At 51.9% G+C, this 24,425-nt stretch overlaps 2 protein-coding genes across 2 annotated transcripts in view; one reads left to right on the top strand and one right to left on the bottom strand.

Moving 5' to 3' along the window:
- Nucleotides 1-347: 347 nt before the first annotated feature.
- ZDHHC4 (zinc finger DHHC-type palmitoyltransferase 4) lies at nt 348-8,908 on the bottom strand. The gene is made up of 6 exons (XM_009900564.2): nt 8,785-8,908; nt 6,658-6,731; nt 4,717-4,895; nt 4,500-4,625; nt 3,147-3,391; nt 348-635 (listed from the first exon to the last, which is right to left on the bottom strand). The coding sequence occupies exons 1-6, from the start codon at nt 8,905-8,907 to the stop codon at nt 348-350; spliced, it is 1,035 nt and encodes a 344-aa protein (XP_009898866.2). The 5' UTR covers nt 8,908.
- Nucleotides 8,909-15,041: 6,133 nt separating this feature from the next.
- GRID2IP (Grid2 interacting protein) overlaps nt 15,042-24,425 on the top strand; it is a 42,455-nt gene continuing 33,071 nt past the window's right edge. Inside the window, exons 1-2 of the mRNA XM_054180467.1 lie at nt 15,042-15,606; nt 19,068-19,222. Of these exons, the coding sequence (XP_054036442.1) occupies nt 15,043-15,606; nt 19,068-19,222 (719 nt within the window). The 5' untranslated portion in view covers nt 15,042. The remainder of the gene's footprint in view (nt 15,607-19,067; nt 19,223-24,425) is intronic.

The raw sequence follows: 24,425 nt of genomic DNA on the forward strand, positions 1-24,425 counted from the left end.
TGCCTTGCTGAACCTGATGAGATTCTCCTCAGCCCACCCCTCCAGCCTGCCCAGATTCCTCTGGATGCCATCCCATCCTTCAGACTTAACTGCACCACTCAGCTTGGTGTCAGCTGTAGACTTGCTGCAGGTGCTTCAAGCTCGCTGTCTCTATCATTGATGAAGATAATGAACAGCAGTGGTCCTAAAACAGACCCTTGAGGGACACCACTTGTCCCCTCAACTCAGTTTTCCTGTTTCACAGTGGCAGCTGTTGTGCAGTATTAAAAAAGAACCCAAAAACCTAGTAACCAGAAAGTGAAGAAGTTTACAAAAAGTTCAAAAAAGCAGATAGCAAAAAAATATTTTCACATTTTCTTCTTTCCTTCCAGGAGTGGAGGAGGGTTAAAGATTTCCTTGAAATTCATCCAGGCTCCTTTAGAATAGATGTTTTTGTAAACAGCTTCTCTCAGTGGAGGCTGGAAGGTTTGGTGGTAGTAGCAACCCCCATCTCTTCTGGATTTGTACCATTCATTGGATGTTTGGTTGGTTAAGGTCAAGTAGAGATGGAAGCAGCAGTAAGCTCCCAGCACGAGGGTGAGGAGAAGAACAAATCCCAGCATGAAGACAATCCTAGGAAAAGTCTGGAAAAAGTGCTGCAAAGAAAGAAAATCCCAGAAGTCACAGAAGCACCTGCTTGGGAGAAACCTTCAGCTCACTGAGTCCAACCAGAACCTAACATCTCCTTGTATGTGACTCAGACCATAGAATCATGCAATGATTTGGGTTGGAAGGGGGCTCCAAAGGTTATCTAGTCCAACCTCCCCTGCAGGCAGCAGGGACAATGTGGTAGGTTGAGAGAGGGCTTAGCTCTCCCTCCTCCACAGAGTAAGAAACCACAGCTAACCCAGTCAAAGAGCAAAGCTATATATTTACAAGCATATATGGAAAGCAGATCAGGTTGCTCAGAGCCTTATCCTGCCTGACTTTGGATAGCTCTAGGGATGGGGCCTCAACTACCTCCCTGGGCAACCTGTTGCAGTATTCCAGCACCCTTATGGTGCAGAACTTTTTCCTAACATCCAATCTAAATCTGCTCTTCTCTCATTTCAAACCATTGCCCTTTGTCCTGTCACTGCAGGCCTTTGGAAACAGTCTCTCTGCAGCCTTCTAGTAGCCCCCTTCAGGTACTGGAAGGCTGCTATTGGGTCTCCCTTTGAGCCTTCTCCAGGCTGAAGAACTCCAGCTCCCTCAGCCTGTCCTTGAAGCAGAGGTGCTCCAGCCCCCTCATCAGTTCTTGGCCCTCCTCTGGACCATGTCCTTAGGCTCCTCATTCAAACATCTTTTAAACCCCTCTAGGGATGGGGACTCCACCAATGCCCTGGACAGCCTGGGCCAGTGCCTGATGACCCTTTTGCTGCAGAAATTTTTTCTAATATTCAATCTAAACTTCCCCTGGTGCAACTTAAGGCCATAACAAGAATAAAAATACTTAGTCTAAGAGCTGGAGCATTAAATTACAGAATCCTCAGATCCCAGCATGTGGCAGAGATCATCCAGTCCAACCCCCCCAGCTAAAGCAGGAGCACCCACAGCAGCTTGCCCAGGATCACAATGTCCAGGTGGGTTTGGAATCTCCAGACAGGGAGACTCCACAACCTCTCTGGGCAGCTTGCTCCAGGGCTCCACCACCCTCAAAGTGAAGAAGTTTCTCCATATTATTTAGGGGGGAGTGGGGGGCGAAATCTCATGGAGCTGTGTGAGCAGTGCAATGCCCTGCTGACATGAACATCCACCTGCACAGGGGCTGTCTTCAGCTATCTCAGGGATGGTCCATCCTGACTCAATCTGGCAGACTTCCAGACACGTTTTTCTTCCCAAGCAATTTCTACACCCCTTGATCTCAGGGTGTATTTCAGTTTGGAGCTTTGCTTGGTTGGCTTTTGTTGTTGTTTTAATTAAAAAAGCCCATTAATGCAGCTCAGCTGAGAACAAACTGCCAAACGATGAGGCTACAATCTGGCGCAGCTTCAGGTTTTGCTGACGTGATCCAGTCGAAGCAGCTCTGTTCTGAGGTGAATTCCAACACTGGTAAGAGTGCTGTTCAAACATGAGCCAAGACTCCTTTACCAAGATCCCTTCAGAAGAGCCCAAGACTGTAAGAATTGTTGCCTGGGATGAGGAAAAGAGAAAGCACTTGCTGCTTATGTCCTCGCTGCCACGTGACAGGAAGGGATGTGCGGACTTGCTCCTCCACAACTCCCTGAAAGGAGGTTGGAGCCAGGTAGGGATTGGTCTCTTCCGCCAGGTAACCAGTAACAGGACAAAAGGAAATGGCCTCAAGTTGTCCCAGGGGAGGTTTAAGTTGGACATGAGGAATACTTTCTTCCCCACAAAGGTTGTCAAGGCCTGGCCCAGGCTGCCCAGGGCAGGAGTGGAGTCCCCATCCCTGGAATCAAGTTTTCAAAGTGGTGCTGAGGGCCACTGTTTAGTGGTGACCTGGCAGTGCTGGGTTAAGGGTTGGACTCTCAACTTGGAGGTCTCTTCCAACCTTAATGATTCTATAACATTAAAATGGAAATGACTCAAGTGGTAGAGAGACTCTATAAGTCAGCCTTTGTTTGTATGTGAGAGAAAATATGGAAGTATCCCAGTTTCAGGGTAGTAGAGTCCTGCTTTACCAGCTCCATGAGGATATCTCAAGGATTGCCAGTTGTTTCCTAAATGTTAGTCCAGGACATCATAGAATGGTTTGGGTTGGAAGGGGCCTTAAAGATCATCTAGTTCCAACCCTCTTGCCATGGGCAGGGACACTGGATGGTCACTGGAATGTGAACCAGATGTACTGAGTCAAAGCATCCTGGAGACAGAAATCAGAAAAATAGGGGAGAAAAATGTGAGAAGCTCCCAGATGTTTCCAGTGCTCTGCAGTTCAGTTCTCCAAACTAGATTAGCTGTGGGAAGATGGCAAAACCCTGCAGTCATAGGATCATAGGATGTTAGGGGTTGGAAGGGACCTCTGAAGATCTTCAAGTCCAACTCCCCTTCCAGAGCAGGGGTCTGTCCACATCCTGCCTGGGAGGACAGATGGACCTACAAGATTCCTGAAAGCCAAGACTGAGATCAACCTTTTTCTAAGCTAAATACCCCAGACACCATAAACTCACCTGAACGAGGAAGAGGAGCCCCACAGCATGCTCTTGCCCTTCTTCATCAATGTATCTCCCATGCAGCACGTTTGAGAGCAGCACCACTTGGATGAGCAACGCTGTTGAGATGGTGGTGATGGCTGCAGCCATGGCAGTGAGGGTCAGGAGGTAGAGGAAGAAATACTTGGCATTGGAGGCACCAATGCAGTTGTTGACCCACACACAGTGGTGATCAAATCGATGCACACAGACGTTGCAGACACCTGAGGGAGCAGTCAGCAACAGCACAGCTCAGTTAATTTCTCTTTTAAAAACCCATTTGACAGTTTAGGGTAGCTTTTCATCTGAAAAACTCAGAATTCTGCTCATCATTTAGTGCAATGATTTATGATTTCATCAAACACTTGATTTTGATTGCATAGCATAACCGCCCCCCCCCCCCCCCCCCCCCCCCCCATGAAACCCAAAGATGTGCTTCTCATTTCCTCTTTTCTTCCCCAAGACTGCAGCTCAAAGGCTTTGGTTCCTCTGACAGCACAGCCTAGTACAGCACATGAAAGGCAGAGACTGCAGCTCCCAGCTTTATTTTAGAAGGTAACAGCAAATTCTGCAAGAGAATCGTAAGAATCGCAGAATCCTTTGGGTTGGAAAAGGCCTTTCAGATCATCCAGGCCAACTGTTCCCCAACTCCATGAAGTCTGGTGCTAAGCCATGGCCCTCAGCACCACATCTCTGCAGCTCTGAAACACCTCCAGGGATGGGGATTCAACCACCTCCGTGGGCAGCTTGGTCCAGGCTTTAGAACAAACTTCTTGACTGAGAGGGTTCTTAGTGTCCAACCTAAAGCTCCCCAGGGCAACTTGAAGCTGTTTCCTCTTGCCCTGTCACTTGCCCCTTTTGAGAAGGGACCAATCCCCACCTCACTCCAACCTCCTTTCAGGGAGTTGTAGAGAGCCAGGAAGGTCTCCCCTCAGCCTCCTTTTCTGCAGGATGAACAAGCTCAGTTGCCTCAGCTGCTTCTCACCAGCCCTGTTCTCCAGACCCTTCACCAGCTTCATTGCCCTTCTCTGGACCTGCTCCAGCCCAGTGAGTGAGAGCCCCTAAAATGAACCTGGGATTTGAGATGCAGCCTCACCAGTGCCCAGTACAAGGAGACAATCCTTGCTCTGGTCCTGTTGGCCACACCATTGCTGATCCAGGCCAGGCTGCTGTTGGCCACCTTGGCACACCCTGGCTCACCTTCAGCTGATGTTGACCAACACCCCCAGGTCTTTCTCTACTGGGCAGTTTTCAGCCACAGTGACTCTAGGCTGGGGAATTCATGGGGTTGCTGTGACCCAAGGAAGTTATCAAGGCAGTGAAGGTTCTTACTGCAATGTTTTGATCTGGCTGGCTTCTCCATGTGGCATGTAGGACACACAATGCCTTTCTGATACAACACCCCATCATAGGCATGGATCTTCACCAGTGAGGAGTGATTTGATCTTGTTATTATACCTGTTAAAGAAATAATAAAGCCAGTCAAATTTCTGGTGTTTGTAACATCTTTTAAGCTCTTTTTTTGCCCCCCTCACAATCAGCAGCTTACCAGGATCAGCCCAGGAGCAGAGGATGAAGCAGGCCATGTTGCCCACAAGCAGCAGGTAGGGCACCAGCAGAATGAGGAGAGGGAACTGCAGCTCCCAACAGTAAACAGCCACTTCCCAGGTGTACTCCCCATACACAGCAGCCTGCAGGGCTAGGTGCAGGGCCACAAAGAGCCAGCTTCTGCAACAGAAAGGGGACGGTCTAGTTAACAGCATCTTGCTTAACAGGTCAAGTACACTCAGAGGTTATCACCAAAGACACATCTTCTAGGTTTTCAGGCCAGCATGGATTGCATATTAATAGTGTTTCCTCCATCCTGTGGCTTCTCCTGCCCTCCTCCCCACACACACTCCTCTACATCCACCAGGTACATCCACTGCCATTGTCTGGTTTGTTTCCCCCCTCCCATCAGCAAAGCCTCATAATCATTATTTTGGTGCTGACAAAATCTGCCACAGCAATAGGCCAGAAATCATTCTGCTGGAAGAATTTTGCTGTGGGCCTAAGATGTCCAGAGCAGTGGCACAAGCCATGACCCTGGAAGGGTTTCAAAGCTGTGGAGATGTGGTGCTGAGGGCCATGGTTGAGCAGTAACCTGGCAGTGTTGGGTGAGGGGATGGACTTGATCATCCTAAAGGTCTCTTCCAACCCAAACCATTATGTGAATGAGGTGACACAGTCAAAGGGGGTGTGTGGAGGATCAAAGTGACTCCAGCACACAGCACAAACTAGCAAAGACAACTACATCAGGCTCACCAGATAATTGCTCTGCTGCTGGCTGCACATCTGACAGTGTCACCACTCTCTCCTGGACTGTGTCAACAGGAGAGGATCGGCACAGCAGCCAACAACACAACTGCAGCACACAAGCTGTAGGTGTTAGGTCCCTCAGTGTCTGTCAGCTCTAGGGAGCTGCTGTCCCTAGAGGAAAGGTCTTTCAATTACTTCTAAAGCCCCAGGGTTCACAGGACACTACAAAATTCACCTTAACCCAGCAGGCTGCAGGTTGGCAGCTCTGCAGCTTGCCCTTCATCCACCTGGATGTCTGAGCTGCTGGACTCAGACTAAGGGGATTTGAGGGAGAGGATGGGAGTCTTCAGCTCTGTCTAAACTCAGTCTGCAGCTGCCAGAGAGTCTCTGATAGATGTAGTCTCTGACCAGTGCAACCAACATCTGTTCTACTGGGAGCTACTGAGCCACATTATCTTTGTGTCAATATGTTCCAGTATTTCAGGCACCATAATCCCAACAGTGAGGAAGGAACAGCAGACACCAGTGTGGCCAACCTTAAAGGGAATCTGTCAGCCTCTACAAGCACCCCTAATTAAGAGAAAATCACAGAATTACAAAATGGTAGAGGGTGGAAGGGACCTCTGGAGATCATCCAATCCAAGCCCCCTGCTAAGGTAGGGCCACCTAGAGAAGGTCACACAGGAACATGTCCAGGTGGATTTGGAATGCCTATGAGATGGAGACTCCACCACCTCTCTGGGCAGCCTGTTCCAATGCTGTACCACTATTAAAGAAGTTCCTCCTCATGTTTAGATGCAATTCCTTATGTTCAAGTTTGTACCCATTTCCCCTTGTCCTGTCACTGGGCACCACTGAAAAAGCCTGGTCCCATCCTCCTGACTCCCACCCTTGAAGTATTGATCAGCATTGATGAGGTTCCCCCCCCCCAACCTTCTCTTTTCCAGATTCAATGGCCCCAAACCCCTCAGTCTTTCCTCACAAGAGAGAGGTTCCAGTCCACTCAGCATCTTTGCAGCATTTTGCTGTACCCTCACCACCAAGGCCTGTTCCTCTTTGAGCTGGGGAGCCCAGAACTGGAACCAGTACATCTAAGGGTAATACTGAAAGCTTTCCTGGTGGCAGGAGGTCACAGAGTAGCCAGAAACACTTGTAAAAAAATGTCAAGAGCATTAAACAAAAGAAGCAATACCTTGTGTGGAAGAGCCTGTGACACATTCTCTGTGTCACTCTCTGGAGCTGTGTGGGGATTATGAATGACAGTATCTGAAGGAAATGAAAACACTGTGTTAGCTGAACTGCTCATCAGTTCTGCCTAGTGGAGCATTAAGATCAAAACAGGAGTCACCTCATCCCTCAGTGATACATCTGCTGCCAGCTCAGTGGGGAGGAAGCTGGTTTCCAAGGCCATCTGAGCTCAGGCAGGCCTGTTGCTGGGGTTTTCAAATGGGAGAGAGGTTCTATATCCTCAGGAGCCCAAGAGGCACAAACAAACCTATCTGGGTTAATGTGTGAAAGTTCTAAGGAGCTTATAGTGGGTTACAGACTGGGTAACTGGTTAAGCAGGGGATAGAACTGAGCCATTTCCGAGCTACAATATGCTTCATCAGGACAGCTGACAGATGCAAGAGGAGATAAGTGAAGGGATAAAAGCCTGCTATACAACAGGAAAGGGGGGAAGAAAAAAATCTCACAACCCAACCAAAAATCAAACAAACCCCACCAGAACCAACAAAATTCATCTGCTTCAAGTACAGCTCTCAGCCAGTCTGATAATTCAGATGTCAAAATTTCCAATGAAAGAAATCCTTTCCATTGAAGATGGTTAGACACTGGAACATGTTGCCCAGGGAGGCTGCAGATGCTCCCTCCCTGGAGGTGTTTAATGCCAGGTTGGATGCGGCCTTGAGCGACTTTGTCTAGTGGGAACGGGAACTAGATGATCTTTAATGTCCCTCCCAACCCAAAACATTCTATGAATCTATGAACTCCACATCTATCTAACTGCAGTTTCAAACCCAGCTAGGCACAATGAAGAAGAAAGCTGTCTGTGCTGGTCTGTGACTGTGGAACTGTCTGTCACTGCTGTTGAGAAGAGAGATCTCTATAGCAACACGCTGCTCCATCAGCAGCCCAGGAACTGGAGCAGCTGAGCCTATTTCTAGCTGACATGGAAAGAAAATATGCAGTGAGAGCTTCTTGCCTCTGATGTGAAAGACCAGAAGGCAAAAAGCATATGGAAAGTTGAGAATATGTTAAATATTTTCCTCTTAACTGATGCTCCTCGAATCGGCAGCTCAAGTGGCAAATCTTGTTAAAAAAGAGGCACCAGGAAACACAGAACCAGGCAGAAAAGCAACCTGCAGCCAAGTGAAAATTCCAATTTACATGAATTACAGAATCATGGAATGGTTTGGGCAGGAAGGGACCTCCAAAGGTCTAGTCCAATCCTCCTGCAGTCAGCAGGGACATCCTCCCCTAGATCCCCTTGTCCAGCCTCACCTTGAATAGCCCCAGGGATGGAGCCTCAACTACCTCCCTGGGCAACCAGTACCAGTGTCTCACCACCCTCACTGTAAAAGAATTTCTTCCTCATCTCCAGTCTGTATCTCCCCTCATGAGAGGCTCTCATCATGAGAGGTTCCACCCTTACTACTGCCCTGCAATGACCACAGCCAGCCTAGGACAGCCAAAAACAGGAGCTGTGAGACACAAAGGGCTTTTTACTGCCTAATTCACCAGCCAAAAGGGAACTGATTTCACTTTCTAATCCCAATGAGCAGTTGTGAAATTAGGATGAAATAAGAAATGTACCAGAGAGCTGAGATTGTTTAGCCTGAAGAACAGGAAACTGACAGAAAACCTGATTGCTCTCTACAACTCCCTGAAAGGAGGTTGGAGTGAGGCTGGTGTTGGCCTCTTCTCCCAAGCAACTAACAACAGGACAAGAGGAAACGGCCTCAATTGCACCAGGGGAAGTTTAGATTGCATGTTAGCAAAAAATTCTTTCCTGCAAGTCTAGTCAGGCATTGGACCAGGATGTCCAGGAAGGAGCTGGAGTCACTATGCCTGGAGGTGTTCAACAAACAAGCAGATGTGGCACTTTGGGACATGGTGGTCATGGAGGTGCCAGGTAGAAGGTTGGATCTGATGATCTTAAGAGGTCTTTCCCAACCTTTATATGATCACTCTATCCACAGCTTACAACCTTTTATGGAGAAAAAAAATAATATAACAGCTGCAGTATTTTTAGCAAAAGAAACTAGGTCAGACCACCAGAACAAGGTGTGGTCATCACTCTGGCTGCTCAGTTCCTTACCTGGCTTGCACCATTGACACCTCTTGTGAGGAAACTCTCCTTCCTTCCTGAGCAGATGCAAAGTAGAGCACCAGTGGTGAGAAGAAACCCCAAGTAAATCAAGAAGAGTGTCAGAAAGTCCATCCTGAGCCCTGCAATGGAACAGATGCAGCTTATTAGTGCCCCTCAGTGCCAGCTCTCTGCAATAGTGCCTAGACATGGCCATTCTTCACACTACTTACTCACTAAACCACAGGGATGAGGCAGCTGGAAGTGCCCCCCAACCTCCGCCACGACAGCACGGGATCTATTCCGCTGTGTGCCAGGGCAGCTGCCCTGATTGACAGGGGATGGGGGAGTTGGGTGCCCGGCCCTAGAGCTGCGTGTCTGGGCGCTGCCAGCAGCGGGGAGCTCCCCGGCCACACAGGGACGGGCCAGGAAGGCCTCTGAGGGCAGCGGGAGGGGGTCCTGAGGCCCCTGAGCTACCGGGCAGGCCAGGGGTACCCGGTGGGACACAACCTGGGCCTGCAGGGCGACGGTGCCCGGGACTGAGGGACACGGGGCGAGAGCTTGCTGGCTCCGGGAAACACCATGAGAGGAACACCGGGGGAAGGACACACACCAAGGCGGGACAGGGAACTCCCTCAGCGTAGCCACCGGCTGCCGCTCACCGCCGCCCCAGGCCGGCTAATCGATGCCCGAGCTCTGCCCCGGCCACTCGACGCTCGGCGGCGGCAGCGGCGCCTGGCACCAGCCGGAAGCGGGCGGGAGGTTCCCCCCGCCAGGGCCCGGCCCAGGGGAGCTGCGGGGCTGCTGCAGCCTCCGGGGGCTGCGCAGCGGCCTGGCGAGGCCCCAGGCGTTCGGAAGGGCTAAACTGGCAACCGGCTGCCGGCACGGCACCGAGGAGCGGGGCCTGCCCCCGGCTGAGGGAAGCTGGCGGGGTCGGGATGGGGGCGCCGCCGGGAAGTGCCTCCAAATGGAGGAGGAAGCCAGCCGTGGCCTGCTGGAGGAGCTGCCAGGGAGAGGTGTTGCTTGGGCCCTTCTGCCTTGCTCTGCAGCAGGAAACGAAGCTCAAAGCCGTAAAAATAAAAGTTGAATGATCTCTATAATTCCCGGAGGTTTATGTCGTTTTTCGGGGCCCGGTCAGCTCCTTACCGTGGGCCGTGTGCGGTCCGTGGGCCGTGTGCGGTCCGTGGGCCGTCTTGTTCTCCTTCCAGAGGGACTGTGTGATACCACTAAGTGGCATGGTGCATCTTGGCCAGAAATTTCTTCAGATTAATTGCTTTTGGTGAAACCTAAAGCAAAATCCTAACCCCTCCCCCCCCCGTAAATCTGGTACAGGAGCTTTCAATGTTATATTCCCTTTTAATTTGGAGCTTACTCTCACTCTGTCCCTCATGCCCTACAGGATGCTTCTAAAGGTTACCAAGGGAGAGTTTGCTGTTGGGATCTCGCCTAGAAAGAGGTTGGGTGGGATTAAAGCTGCAGGAGTTCAAAGTAATCTGCTGGTTCCTTGTGCGGTGGTTGTCAGCTGAAACCGGTTCGTGCTCTCCTGAGCGCTGTTAATGAGCGGCTGATTGGGTTACGGGTGCCTGGGTAGAGTTTACCATAGAAACTTCAGCTGATTGCTGCCACCAGGTAACTGATCCAAAAGCCTCCAAGCTGCTGTGATGGTTTTGCCAGCTCTGGGTCCCAGTCTGCTGCTGGCTGGAGCTCAGGCACGACAGGTAAGGCCCCCGAGGGGTGCTTTGGCACCCAGAGGAAATTATTAGCTTGGCTGAGAGGAGATTGAGTTTCAAGAGAGGGATCTTTCCTTCCCTGGTAAATTCTTGTCCCCCAACACACCAAACCAGAATCTGAGAGAAATGGAGGTAAAATAGTGCTGAGACACAGCTGTCCTTGATGTTGTGAAAAAGCTATTTTTTATCCCTTTCCTACTGATGAACAAAATTTCTGTGCTGCTCCAGGTACTTCTGTGGGGTTGTTTGGGATGTTGTATGTACCCTGGCAGATACGGTGCATAAAAGGAGGCCTGGGATGGGGAGGACCGGCAGCAGTGTGGGCAGAAGGTGGTTTGTTTATTTGCAGACTGACATGCAGGGTTTGTGTGCCCCTACTGTTGAACTACCAGGAGGAGCTGCAGTGAGTGCCACCAAATGCTGGCACCAGAGGATCTCCATCCGCTTTTTAGTGGTCTAGGCTGTGCTCAAGGAGAAAACAGCCAGCAAATGCTTGATAGCAGGCTGAGACTAAGAAAGATAAAGCTCATTTGGCCCAAGTGTTGTGAAAACCAGTGGAAAAGTCTTTTCTGATCTAAGCTGAGCAAAAGGTTTTCAAGGAAACAATCTCTTTGTTAGCTTGGAATCCCATAAGTGATGTCTTGCAAGAATTGCAGTTTGCTGTCAGTGTTTTAAAGTGCTCAAGTCACTTAAAATGGAGGGAAAAGATGCAATTGCTTCACTTGCTGGGGAAAAAAAGAAAAGAAATTGCAATTTTGTCTACTGGTTTGGGCAGTGAAAAACAGAGGAGATGCCCCGAGGTTTTGTGGGAAGGTGTGTGAGGTCTGTGTCAACATGGGAGGGCACTGCAAGCTCCCCCCAACACACCCTTGTGGCTCTCAGTGAGGAGGAGATTTGTGTTTGTGCAAAGCCATCTCACAACGCTAGCAGAGCACCACCAACACCAGGGCTGGACAAAGAGGACAAAGGAAAAAGAGGAGGAAGAGGGGTCTCCAAGTCCCTTGCAGCACTGACATGTATGAACATGAAGGGCAGAGGAAGACCTTCCACAGGACTGGGCAGAGCAGCTTTCTGCAGCTCTCCTTCATCAGGCTTCCCCCAGTCCCATCTTTCCTGGGGGGGTTGTTTCCTGTCCAGTCCAATGCTGTAGACAGCTCATTCCGTGCTGGTGCCAAGGGAAGACCGTGTTGCTGGGTGGTCCGTGGTGGGATGCAGACAGCCCCTCCTGCTGATGCCATAGCAGGACGTGTAATACCCTAAAACCTCTTAGTGAGCTAAGCCCTGGGATCCTTAAGTGCTGAGGAAGCAGAGAAGAAAATCAGAAATAGCAGCTTAACAAACAGTCTGTACCAATGTGGGGGGTTGTGCTCTGAACCACCCTCAGCTGCTCCCCAGCACAGAGCAGCCTAGCTGGGGAAAGCTCCCTTGCAAGCCCTAGAGAAATTGGTCCAGACCCCCAAATCCCTGCAGAAAACTGCATGTTCTTTGGCAGACTCATACTCCCCAAATCTCTGGTGTCCCACTCACATCTCTGGTGGTGGGGTTGGGGAGGTCCCAGCATGTCCAGCTGTCCCTCAGGAGCAGCGATGCTGTGCTGAGTCTCCGCTGCTCTGCCAAGCGCTGTCGCTTTAGATTTGCCCTGAGGGTGTGGGATTTACCTTCTTTCAGCTCCTAATTCTCCCCAGATCTGCGGGCTCAGGTCAGCACCAGATTCAGCCGGGGCCAGCAAGGCAGTTGGTCTGTCCACGCTTCTCCTTGCATTGGAAATTAAGTTCATTAGGAAAGGAGAAGACAAGAAGGACCTTTTTGCATGGCTGGTGCTGGCTCCAAGCAGCTGGAAGGGCTCAGGGCTCCAGTAAGAAGCCCAGGAAGGGGCAACCATCCTCTGCCCCAGCACAGGAACCATTTCATCCACTCCACACCAGCGTTACCCTGGGGGCTGCGGCAAGGAAGTAGGAGCTGGGGAGATGCCTCCAGGAGCCCAGTGGGTAGGTGGGATGCACTGCCAGGGGTGATGGAGGAGAACCAAGGAAGCTTCAAACCCTTAGTGGGACAAACCTGTTGCTGGTGAGAGCCTGCCCACCTCGCTTGGATGGCTGCAGACTTCTGTAAGTGCTTGAGCTGCAGGTATGGATGTGGAAGGTGTGATGTAGCTCCCCACTGCAAGGTGATGGCTGCTGCTCTGCTGGGCTTTGCTGTGGAGCTCAGCACAGACTGCTGGGGCTGTCCCAGTGCTTACTGGGCTTTTGCTGGAGCCTTCAAACTGGTGCTCTGCAGCTCTGGGGGTGCCCCAGTACTTGGTCACAGACGGATTTCATCTGCTGTTGCCTCGTGCTTCACCTCAACACTTTACCCTCTGGTCCTGGACATCAGTACTTGGTAACATGGCATCAGTTTTGTTTCTGCTTTAAATAATAGCAATAATATGGGTTTTATGTAGCATTTTAACCAGTGCTGCTGTACAAAGGAGGCCTGAAGTTGTGTCTAGGGATGTTGAGGTTGGATATTAGCAAAAATGTCTTCACAGAAAGAGTTGTGTAGCCCTGGAACAGGCTACCCAGGGAGGTGGTGGAGTCACCATCCATAAAGAGGTTTCAAAGATGTGTGGATGTGGTGCTGAGGGACATGGTTTAGTGGCAGTGGCTTAGTAGTAGTGATGGAATTGTGAGTTCTAGGCAAGTGGTTGAACTTGATCTCAAAGGTTTCTTCCAATCTCAAGAGTTCTATGACTCATGGAGATGATTATACTGACAGTGACAGGACATTGTTTGGTCCTTTTTAATATTTCTATCTGAAGGTGACACTTCTGCTGCCCTCTGTAAGCACAGCCCTGAGCTGTTTGCTGCAGCAGAGCAGACTTGGGTTATTAACACAGATTTCTGCTTTAATGCTGCTTTTCTGGCCCATCCTCATGATTCAACTCCCACAGCAAACTGCTCTGCATTATCTCTGCTGAAAGTGGACAGGAGAAGAGCTCCTTTCATCCTCCATAGCCTCTACAGGGGTATTAAACAGTGTTTTCAGTCCTAATGGATTTTGAGCAAGGTTTCCCAAAGGAGCAGAAGAAAGTCTTTTGGTTGGGGAGGGATATGCACCAAGAGCTGGCTTTAGGCTGCTGCTGGGCTCTGTGCTTGAGACTTGTTTTGATCTGAGGAGCACAAAACTCAAGGTGCATTTGTGAGGATGTTTTTCTGAGCCCTCCTGGTCACTGTAATATCATCTGACTGGGTGAAAGGGTCTCTGTTTCATTTTTTAAGTGCTTAATGTGTGTTCAGTAACAGAGGTGGAATAAACTTGGGAGAGGAAAACATCTTCACAGACAGCTCAGATCAAAGGAAGAGAAAATCTACACGTGAATGATGTTAGCAAGTGTCAGAGGATGAAGCACAGAGCTGAAAGGACATCCCAGTGAGCTGGGTAGATCAGCTGCTCTGATTTACCTTGGGCAAAGACAACTCCTGCAGATGGTCAGGGCTGATGTGTCCTGGTTCTCCTTGAGCATCCATGGAGCTGATCGTAGTTCTTCAAAGGAATCACAAACAAGTCCTTTGAAAATCAGTCTTTGTATTTCAGGATGCTTTGAGGAGGTTAATACTATAAAGGCAGGACAGAAATGCTCCTGGGAGAGCTGAGAGGATCTGGGAAGTTTTAATGAACCTGCAGGAATTTTGCAGCTGCAAACTGCTAAAATATTGAGTTTTGGGAATGGCTGATTAAAATAAGGCTGTCCTAAGTCATTAGAAGATGTGTTCATTAATGTAACATGCCAGGGAAATGAAATAATTTTGCTAGATAAATAAACATGAGCATGTGCCCAAATGCTCGTTCCAGGGTTAGGAGGGTGCCAGCAAAGCCATGTTCTGGGTGTCTGTGCATCCCAGACCTTTCCAGCTAACACTGCTTCTTCACTGGTCATGCTGCTGCTACTGCCATTGAAGAGAAGAGGAAACCCAACTTTATTTGGGGAAATATAAAGGGAAAGGGGCACAGCACAGACTAGAATCCCCACCCCTGATGGGATCCACATGGCATCTATGCAGCTGCTGCAGGGTCTAGAGCACAACCCTTGCGAGGAAGGGCTGAGGAAACTGAGGTTGTTCAGCCTGCAGAAAAGGAGGCTGAGGGAAGACCTTCTGGCTCTCTACAACTTCCTGAAAGGAGGCTGGAGTGAAGTGGGGATTGGTCTCTTCACCCACGGAACAAGTGACAGGATAAGAGGAAACAGCCTCAAGTTGCCCCAGGGGAGGTTTAGGTTGGACCTGAGGAACAATTTCTTCCCCACAAGGGTTGTCAGGGCCTGGCTGAGACTTTCCTGGGGCAGTGGTGGGGTCTTCATCCCTGGAGGGGTTTCAGAGCTGTGTAGATGTGGTGCTGAGGGCCATGGTTTAGCGGTGACCTGGCAGTGCTGGGCTGACTTGATCTTAAAGGTCTTCTCCAGCTTAAATGATTTGGTGATTGTCTGATTCTCCTGGAGCTGACATTAAGGATGGAAACCACATATCATCTCCTTTTTTCCCCTCCTTCTTTTCCAGTTGCAACCATGCCAGAGACCAACCAGGGCTGGCCTGATGCCTTTGGTTTCAAGATCAGTGGGACTGGTCCATGCTACATCATCTGGGTGCAGGAGGGCAGCAGTGCAGCAGCCGCAGGCCTACGGCCAGGTGATGAGGTGCTGGAGATTGAGGGTCAACCTGTGTCCTCCCTGGGCTGTGAGGCACTGCTGGGGCTGGCCAGGAGCTGCAGCAATGTGCCCCCCAGCATTGGGGTGGTGTCCCGCCTGCAGCTCGCCCACCTGCCCCCTGCACCGCGGGGAGGCTTTGGCTTCGAGCTGGCAAGTGGCAGCCCGCCGCAAGTGGCCAGCGTCAGCCCTCAGTCACCTGCTGCCGCCTGCGGGATGGAGCCAGGGGATTTCATATTGGAAGTCAATGGGATGCCAGTGATGGTGCCAGAGGTGGTGGTTGCCCTGGTGGGGTCCTGCCATGAGCGGTCTCTGCAGTTGGGGCTGCTGCGGCCACAGCAGGGGGCCAACACGTGCGACCCTGTGGCCAGCGCTGATGCCGTACGGCAGGAGAGGAGGCAGAAAGCACAGGAATTCAGCCAAAAGGTGAGGCTGGGGCCTGGGGTGAGTGATGGAGCTCTGGGAACACCTTCACTAACTGGTTTGGAGTTTCCCACATTCAGCCTCTGCAGCCTGCTTGGATTTGGGGAATGCTCCTGGCTTGGTCTCAGGAGCTGATTCAGAAGTTCACGGCCCCAGAGAATGGTCTGATAATCACCTGCATTTCAAAAGTCACTGGGAGAGTGGATGGGTGGGTGGGTGGATAGATGGATGGGTGGGTGGATGGGTGGGTGGGTGGATGGATGGATGGATGGATGCTTCAAAGAGCCTGGACATACTCTGGGAGATGAGCCCTTTTCACTACAAGAGCATGAGGAAACTCACAGGGGCAGATCATAGAATCATAGAATGGTTTGTGTTGGAAGGGACTTAAAGATCATGCAGTTCAAACTCCCTTGCCATGAGCAGGGATGCCTTCCACTAGATCAGGTTGCTCAACGCCTCATCCAACCAGATCTTAAACACTTCTGGTGTCTGTAACTTCTCTGGGCAACCTGTTTCAGTGTCTCACCACTCTTACAGTAAAGAACTTCCTAATGTCCAATCTCAATCTCCTCTGCTCTAGTTTCAAACCATTCCTCCTCTTCCAATCACCACAGGCCCAAAAGTTGTTTCCCCCCCAGCTCTCCTGTAGCCCCCTTCATGTACTGGAAGGCTGCTTTAAGTTACCCCTGGAACCTTCTCTTCTTCAGGCTGAACAGACTCCCAACTTCCTCAGCCTGTCCCCATAGGGGAGGTGCTCCAGCCCTCTGATCATCCTTGTGGCCTCCTCTGGACCCTCTCCAACAGATCTCTGTTCTTGTGTTGGGGGCACCAGAGCTGGATGCAGTGCTCCAGGTGGGATCTCTCCAGAGCAGGGCAAAAAGTTAGAATCACCTCCCTTGACCTGCTGGCCAAGCTGCTTTTGATGAAGCCCAGGACATAGTTGGCTTTTGAGGTTGCCAGTGCATGTTGTTGGCTCATCCCTCCCTGTTGTGTGTCTGGATATCCCTCCAAAGTTTGGACATGCAATCCTGAAGAGGTTTCAGCTCTGCTTTTGCTGCAAAGGGAACACGCTGATGTGATTACATCTTCATTGTGCTCCTGAAGGCTGCCTGGTGGGGAGTTTGCCAAACACATTGCCTCCTGCTAATTCTAAATTTGATCCTGGTGGGTTTTTTTAATCTTTCTCATTTCCATTTCAAAGTAGCCTTTTAAAATACAGTTATGAGAATAAGCAGACTTGTGTTTTTCTTGATCCCAAGTTAATAAAGGAACAAGACACGCGCGGAGAGATCTGTGGGTACCAGCCCAATCTGCTCAGCCAACCTCTGCATTAAAGATGCACAAAGAGGCACTGAGACTGGGATTCATCATGTGAGGAAAGGATACCTGCTGGCTCCAGGAGATTAGCAGGGGTATGAGAGGTTGTTCTACCCTGCCTCTGTCTTGGCAAATTGTATTACACCAAGTCAGCATTTCCTGGATGATCACAGGAGAGCACTCTAGAAGCCAGCAAGCTGCTTGGATGCTGCAAGCTTCCTGCAGCAGCTCTTCTGCCAACCCTGTTCCAGAGAAGCTGTGGATGCTCCATCCCTGGAAGTGTTCAAGGCCAGCTTGGATGAGGCCTTGAGCAAACTGGTCTAGGGGGAGGTGTCACTGCCCAGGGCAAGGGGGTTGGAACTAGATGATCTTTAAGGTCCTTTCCAAACCAAACCATTCTACAGTTCTATGATTCCCAGTCTAGCAGTGCATGCCCACAACAGCAACGCTGCCACTTCCCTTCCTGCCCAGAAAGGTCACCCAAGATATGGCCCTGGCCAGCCTGGGCAGAAGCAGGTTTGCAGGGCACACATGCCACTGGCTCCTGGCACACAATTTGGCTGGCAAAGGTCTCTCCCAAGGGAGTTAATGGTGCAGATGTTTTAAGTGGCTTCATTTGTTTTCACATGCTGCAGAAAATAACAAAACCCAGTGAGGGGCTTTGCCTCCTCATTTACCTGGAAGCTCAGCTTTGGTGGGTGCTACTGGTACCAGTGCCCACCTGCCCACCTACCAGAAGTTTGGAAGGCCAGAGGAGGCTGGTATCTCACATTTTGTGCCGGCACTTCCCACAGATCCCTCACAAACATGGATTTTCCTACCCTCAACCATTTGGCAGAGCCCCTGTTGGCATCACGCTCACCTGGTAGACAGACTAGTGGCTGAACTGGTGGCAGTGGGGCAGGACTGGAGCATGGCTATGACAGTGAAGCTGTGTCAGATGAGCATCCCAGCAACCTGAGGGCATCACCAGAGAGTGATGGAGGTGATCAAGGTCCCAGTTCCAGGTCAACATCTCTTGTGCACTGCATGCTCAAGGACAGGCTGGGGACTGCAGTGACATGATGGGTAGCAGCACCCTGTTCCCACCCACCAAGCCCTGCAGTCTCAGCTCAGGCAAACATAGAACAGCACATCCTGGGATTCATCCCACCAGGAACACCACGAGTTTGTCATTTCTGCACTGGACCTCGGGACTGGGTAGCAAACGAGTCTGCCCAGGGGACACAGCTGCCTTGGCTGCCCCAGATTTGCTAACCTTGAAGTGCTGCTGCTGCTGCTGCCAGCACCCCCCCGCACCAGCCCGGTGCCAGCACAAAGGCTGCTCAAACCCAGCAGCACTCACAGGGTTGGTACTGGGGGGAATCTCAGTGGTGATGCCATCCCTCCCTGGGGACCTGCCAAGTGGGACAAGCACCTGGAAGAAATGTCCCTGCCCCTTCCCCAGGCAGGGCTAGGGGGAAACAGTGAAACCTGCTGCCAGCACAAACCAGCTCAGGATGGTCCTGGCGAGTCTGCTGCACCCAGCTGGGCTAGAGGCACAGTACCAGCACCCAGTACCCACCACCCAGCACAGCCCCAGGGTGAGAGACAGCCCTCTGGCCTAGGAAGAGGCTGAGGAGGGTCTTATGCAGGGTAATTGGCTGGATATTAATTAGCTAGGAGGGGATGGCTGGAGGCTGCCGCTGTTTTCAGGGCTGGTACTCATGTCCACACTCCCTCTGCCCAATTCCCTGCAGCCTCCCAGAGCTAAAGGCAAGTGGATGCTGCCTGGTATGATCAGGGCATGATGAAAGGCATAAATCCCTCCAGAAGCCCATTGCAGTGTTCTCTGCCAGGAAGGCTCCAGACTGATGTTCCAGGTCTGTGCTGGAGCTTCTCTTGGTTGTGTCCCAGCAGAGTCTGGGGTTTTGGAGTCATGCTGTTGTCCAGGGCAATATTTTTGTAGTACACAGAACAGTACCACCAGAGATGTGTGTGAAGGTCCAGTGGTGCTGTGTGGTGAGTTGATGGTTGAAGTTTCTTTTTCCTCCCCATTGGGTTCCCTTCTTGTTGGCTGAGATGGACACATTTTCTGCACCTACAGTTAACTACTTTGCTGTTCAATGTTCCCTCCCTCTTCTTTCCTGGCTCCCATGCTGTAGGTGGATGACATCCTTGGTGACCAGCCAGAGGTCAAGGAGAAGGTGTTCACCATCCTGAAGCAGTACGCAGCAGAGCGGAAGGTGGAGTACTTGGCCTATGCCCTCTGCATGGTGCTCACCCAGGAGTCCCACCAGCATCTGATTGACAACATCAGGTACAGGGTGCCAGGAACCCCCAGGCTGCTGTGCCAGCCACAAACCCACAGGCATCCATCTACTTGGTGGTGGTGAGGGTGCGAGAGTGGGTCAGAAAGTTCCTGTGGGGAAGATGCCAACCCTTTTCAGAGGAGAAGTGGAGCTGAGCTTGGTAGGTTCTCAGCCTGGCATCCATGTGCCCACCATCCTGGGTAGCTGTCCTGGCCAGTGTAGGGCAAGGGGACCTGCACCTGCCTGTTGGCTGGCACCATATGACCAACTGTCCCTCCCCACCCCTGCCAGGTGTGGTGTACACTGGCACTGTATCAATTGCTGGCTGTCCCCATCCTTGCAAGGTGTGGTAGTCACTGGTACTATACCAGCCTCTAGGATGTGGTGGCCAGCAGCCTCATGGTGACACCTCCTTCCACAGCATAGGATGTGGCCTTTGTTTCAAAGGGAGATGGGATTAACTGCAGAAGGGCTAATGGTTCTCCAAGAACCTGACCAGCAAATAAACCAGGCTCTGCAAGGCAGAAATTGGTGGCAAGCGAGGAGTTGGCATGGGCAGCCAGAGCTGCTGAGATGGGTCCTGCCAGGTCCAGGGACTCCCTCCAGCCAACTACTGCCCACAGCATCCTGAGGTGCCAGGGTTGTGTTCACACATTCTGGGATGCTCTGGCAGTGCTCTGCTTGGGCTCAGGGCCCCTGGGAACCTCTTATGCTGTGGGTGTGCAGCTGGTTGTGCTGTGTGGGCTGGCACCATGGGCTGGTGCTGGCACATGAACACGTGGTAGGGATTACAGCCAGGCTGAGACCACGGCCATTAGGGAATCAGGTCTCCATCTGGCCCTGCTCTGGGTCCAGCTTTCCAGTTCTTGCTGTAATCAGAGGGATTGCAGATCTTGCAGCCACCAGAACAATGGCTCTGGGCTGGGGGCTCATGGGTCTGGTGGTGGGGAGTGTGTTGAGAGCAGGTCAGTAGCCTTTGCCATGCAGCAACCCTCTGCTCTGCTATGGCTGCCTGTGGGGCACACAGGACACCCCAAACCTGAGTGGAGATGAGCACAGACTCCTGCAGAGCCAGGGGGTGTGGGGGGTGTCCAGCAGCTCCCCACCTTGTCTGGGTGCCCATGTCCAGGCTGTCCTGTCCATGATGTATGTCCCAGAGGGACCTAACCTGCAAAAAGCTGGGGCGGATGGCACTGTCACACCCTGAGCCATCACCCCAAATGAATCCCACTCCAAAAACACCCAAACCCACCACTCACAATTCAGGAAAAATCTTTCCCCCAGTGAGATCCATGGAAATGCCCTGCAGACCTTGGGCACCTCCTTTATCTTCATCCTTGGGGAATTTTATGGGATTCTTTCAGCCCTGGTGCAGTGCAGAGCTTTCCCCATGCCCAGCTCTGTGATGCTGTGGGGCAGTGTCATGTTACAGCCCTCCAAGAACAGAGTTAGATCCCATGGCCGATCCATGCCCAGCCCTGTGATGCCATGGGGCAGTGCCCCATTACAGCCCCTCAAGAACAGAGGCAATCTTTGTGCCCACCCCATGCCCAGCCCTGTGTGAAAGGTCAGGGCCAGGGCTGGGGCACGAAACACCAAGAATCAGGCAGCTAATCTGGGTTTAATGGAAATGAAATATTTAGCTCAAGGAGAGGCTTTAGTGTCTGAGCTTTAATGAAATGGAGCCAAGAAAATAGGGAAAAAGAGGAAAAAAGATACTTTGGAGACCAGCAGCTGTGGGTGTGCTGGGGAGGGAAGGCAGCTCGGTGGGTGCTACCATGCATGGTACCAGCTGCTTACCCATGGGGTCACCCACCAGATGGGTTTGCTGCTGAGCAAGAGCTTTGAAGAGCTGACTGCAAGATGGGGAGGGGCTTCAGGGTGCTGGGGGTACTTGTGTAAGGGGAGAATTCTGGCTCCGGCGCTGGCCCCAGGGTTAGAACCATGGAATTATTTGGGTTGGAAAAGGCCTCCAAGATCACTGAGTCCAGCCATTGACCCAACACCACCATGGCTATTAAACCATGGCCCCAGGTGCCATGCCCACCATGTTTCTTGAACACCTGAAAGCCTGGTGACTCCACCACCTCCCTGGGCAGCCTCTATCAAAGCCTGACCACCCCTGCAGAAAATACATTTTTCCTAACAGCCAACCTAAACCTCCCCTGGCACAATTTCAGGCCATTTCCTCTTGTTCTGTTAGATGTACTTTGTTAGAAGAGGCCAACTCCCACCTCACTCCGACCTCCTTTCAGGGAGTTGTATAGAACAATGAAGTCTCCCCTCAGCCTCCTCCTCTTCAGACTGAACAATCCCAGTTCCCTCAGCTGCTCCTCACCAGCCCTGTTCTACAGACCCTTCACCAGCTTTGTTGCCCTTTTTTGGACCTGCTTCAGCCACTCAAAGTCCTTCTTGGAGTGAAAGCCCCAAAAATGAACCCAGGATTCAAGGCATGGCCTCACCAGTGCTGAGTGCAAGAGGACAATCCCTGCTCTGGTCCTGCTGGCCACACTGTTGCTGATCCAGGCCAGGATGCTGGTGGCCTTCCTGACCACCTGGGCACTCCCTGGCTCATCTTCAGCTGCTGTCAACCAACACTCTCAGCTCCTTTTCTGCCAGGCAACTTTTCAGCCCCTCTGCCCCAAGCCTGGAGCATTGGATGGGGTTCTGGTCTGGATGTCTCACCATCCCTGCAGCACAGTGGAGCCAGCCCCAGAGAATGATGTGTGCTGGGGCAATTTGGTGAACAGGGCCCAGCTGAGCTGACCCTATGAGTATCTGAGGGCTTGTCCTTCAGGACCAACCCTGTGGGCACGTGCTTGGGACTACACAGATACCAACCAGCCCAGATTTCCCTAGGGAGCTGTTTTCTACCTAAGATGGCTGCAGTCCCACACACCCACATACTGTGAGCTTGTCCATGCCTCCTACCCTACAAAGCCCAGAGGAGAAGGGTCCTCAGAGGGGCTGGTACTATCCCCATCACCCCAAGTAATAGCTGTTCCCATCAGCCAGGGACTGGGAAGGGATGCTGGGGTGATGGTGAAGGTGATGCCATCAATGGCTCTCAACACTTGCCTTGGCTGACAGCCTCAGGCAAGCTGTCCAAGCCTTACCATGGGTTCCATAGTGGTGCCCTACCTGGGGGTCTCTGGTGGTGCCCTACCAGGGGGTCTCAGGTGGTAGCCCACCATGGGTGACCGTGTAGCCACCACCATGCAGAGCCAGGCGGCCAGTGCATCCCTGTCTGCCTCTGACCCTGGCGCTAGCCTGATTGGATCTTCCCTCTGCACCAGCTGTATTTATTTTCAGGCCCTCGCTGCTGCTGCTGGCTGTCCTCCCTCCCCTGCCTGTCCCCTCCCTGGCTCCCCCAGGGTTTAATGTGCTCCCAGCAAGGTGCTGCAGCACCGAGTAACCCAAGACCCCCCAACTCAGCACACGGATCAACCTGGCTCCGCAGAAACCTCTTCTCCTCTCTCCTCCAGCTGGGCTTTTTTCGCTGTTGGACTGTTGTTTGCTTTGGCTTTTGGTTTTTTTGTTTTGTTTTGTTTTGTTGTTTGTTTGTTTTCATTCTTTTTAGCTCCAATGGATTTCATCCCATTTGCCCAGAATTAAGCTCCTGCAGATTTTAATTTGCTCACATTTTCCTCATCCCTTTGGTTGTGGATAGCAGGGATAAACGCACGTGCCGTGCCGGTTCCTCCCCATTCCCATCCCCTGCCCATATGGCTGCTGTGTCTGTAGGAAAAGTGGACACCCTTAGTTCAGCTCAGGAAGGATGAGATCCTGCGTCGAGGGGGAAGGATGAGCTGTCTCGGGTGAGTAATGAACTGACCTTTCCTGGGGGGCCAAGAGGGGCTGGGAGGGGAACAGCTTGAAAACAGCTTAGTTCTGGGATCCAGCAAACCCTGGCACTGCCAAAAAGCGATGTGCTAGAAGTTAATTAACTCTTAGCACCCGTATCCCGGCGTGGCTGCTCTTGTCAGGGGCGCGGGGAGAGGGGAATCTGTTTCTGTGTTGCTCCAGCTCTGCAAACGCCAGAGCCTGGCTTGATCCCAGGGGAGCTGGGGGGTTTGGCTCCTCTGCTCCCTGTGCCGTGCTGGGCTGTGTGTGCCTGACACCGGTGTGGGGAGGGGAGCAGGTTATTTTGGGCAGGTTGGGGTCCCAGGAGCCTCTCAGCATTGCTCTGCTTTCGGAGCTGTTTCCAAACCAGGGCAGAGGAATGGTGCTGGCTCTGCACCCGGGCTCTCTGCAGTGCTGGCACAGAGGCTACCGGTTTTCCTCTGGGCTCTGGGGGTCACCCAGAGCTGAGCAGGACAGGGGGATCCTCACCTTGCACAGGGTTTAGCACTTGCACCCCACTGCGTGCCAGCTGCCACGGCTTTTCACACTGTGTCCCGTCCCCCGTCCCCCCCCCCCCCCCCCCGCCCCAACTCATGGCGGTGCCAGCACCAGGTTTGCCCGTGCCAGCTTTGCACCAGCTGCCGGCAGCAGCATTTTGGTTCAAATGCTCTGTTTGGGGCGGAATTGGGGAGTGATGGGACTTCAGATCCACCCCCTTCCCACTGTCCTGGTGCATGCCACACCACTGGTGATGCTTACAGGGGACATCATCGCATTAGCGGGGACCTGAGCTGGGGGACGTGCTCCGGAGCCCGTCCAGCCTCTCCCCCTTGGCCGTGTTAATTCCTTAGGTGATAACCCTGGGGCTGTTTAGGATGCTACGTGCTGCCCTGGATCTCCTTTAGGTCCTTGTCGTGGGTTCAGCTTCATGTGTGAGGGGTAGTTTGGCGCTTTGCTGCTTTGGTTACGGTCCGGGTTCTTCTCAATCAGCCACTGTTCCCTGGGGATAACCTGAAGGTGCTGGCTCTCTGTGCTGTGGTTCGGTGGGGAGCAACTGCTCTGATTGCAGCCTCTTTTGATCCCTGGCAAAGAGAAAATCGCTGCCCATCAGGGGTTCCCTTATTAGGGCAGAAATTCCACCCAGTTCATTTTAATAATGCTGCAAACACAATCTATTTGTCTCAGCTTTTGTTTCTCGTGGCAATAAAGGCGCTTGGCATGTCCCCGTATTAAAACACTCCAGCCATCTGTGACTGTCTCTGGATAAGAAATTTCATTTTAGCTACCAGGATTTATATATTATGGGTTGTGCTGCTTCCCCACGGCCATCCCCCACCCCCCCATACCCATTCCTCCAGGGCTGGGGGA

This window comes from Dryobates pubescens, chromosome 4, assembly GCF_014839835.1.
Source record: "Dryobates pubescens isolate bDryPub1 chromosome 4, bDryPub1.pri, whole genome shotgun sequence".
Taxonomy (NCBI): Eukaryota; Metazoa; Chordata; class Aves; order Piciformes; family Picidae; genus Dryobates; species Dryobates pubescens.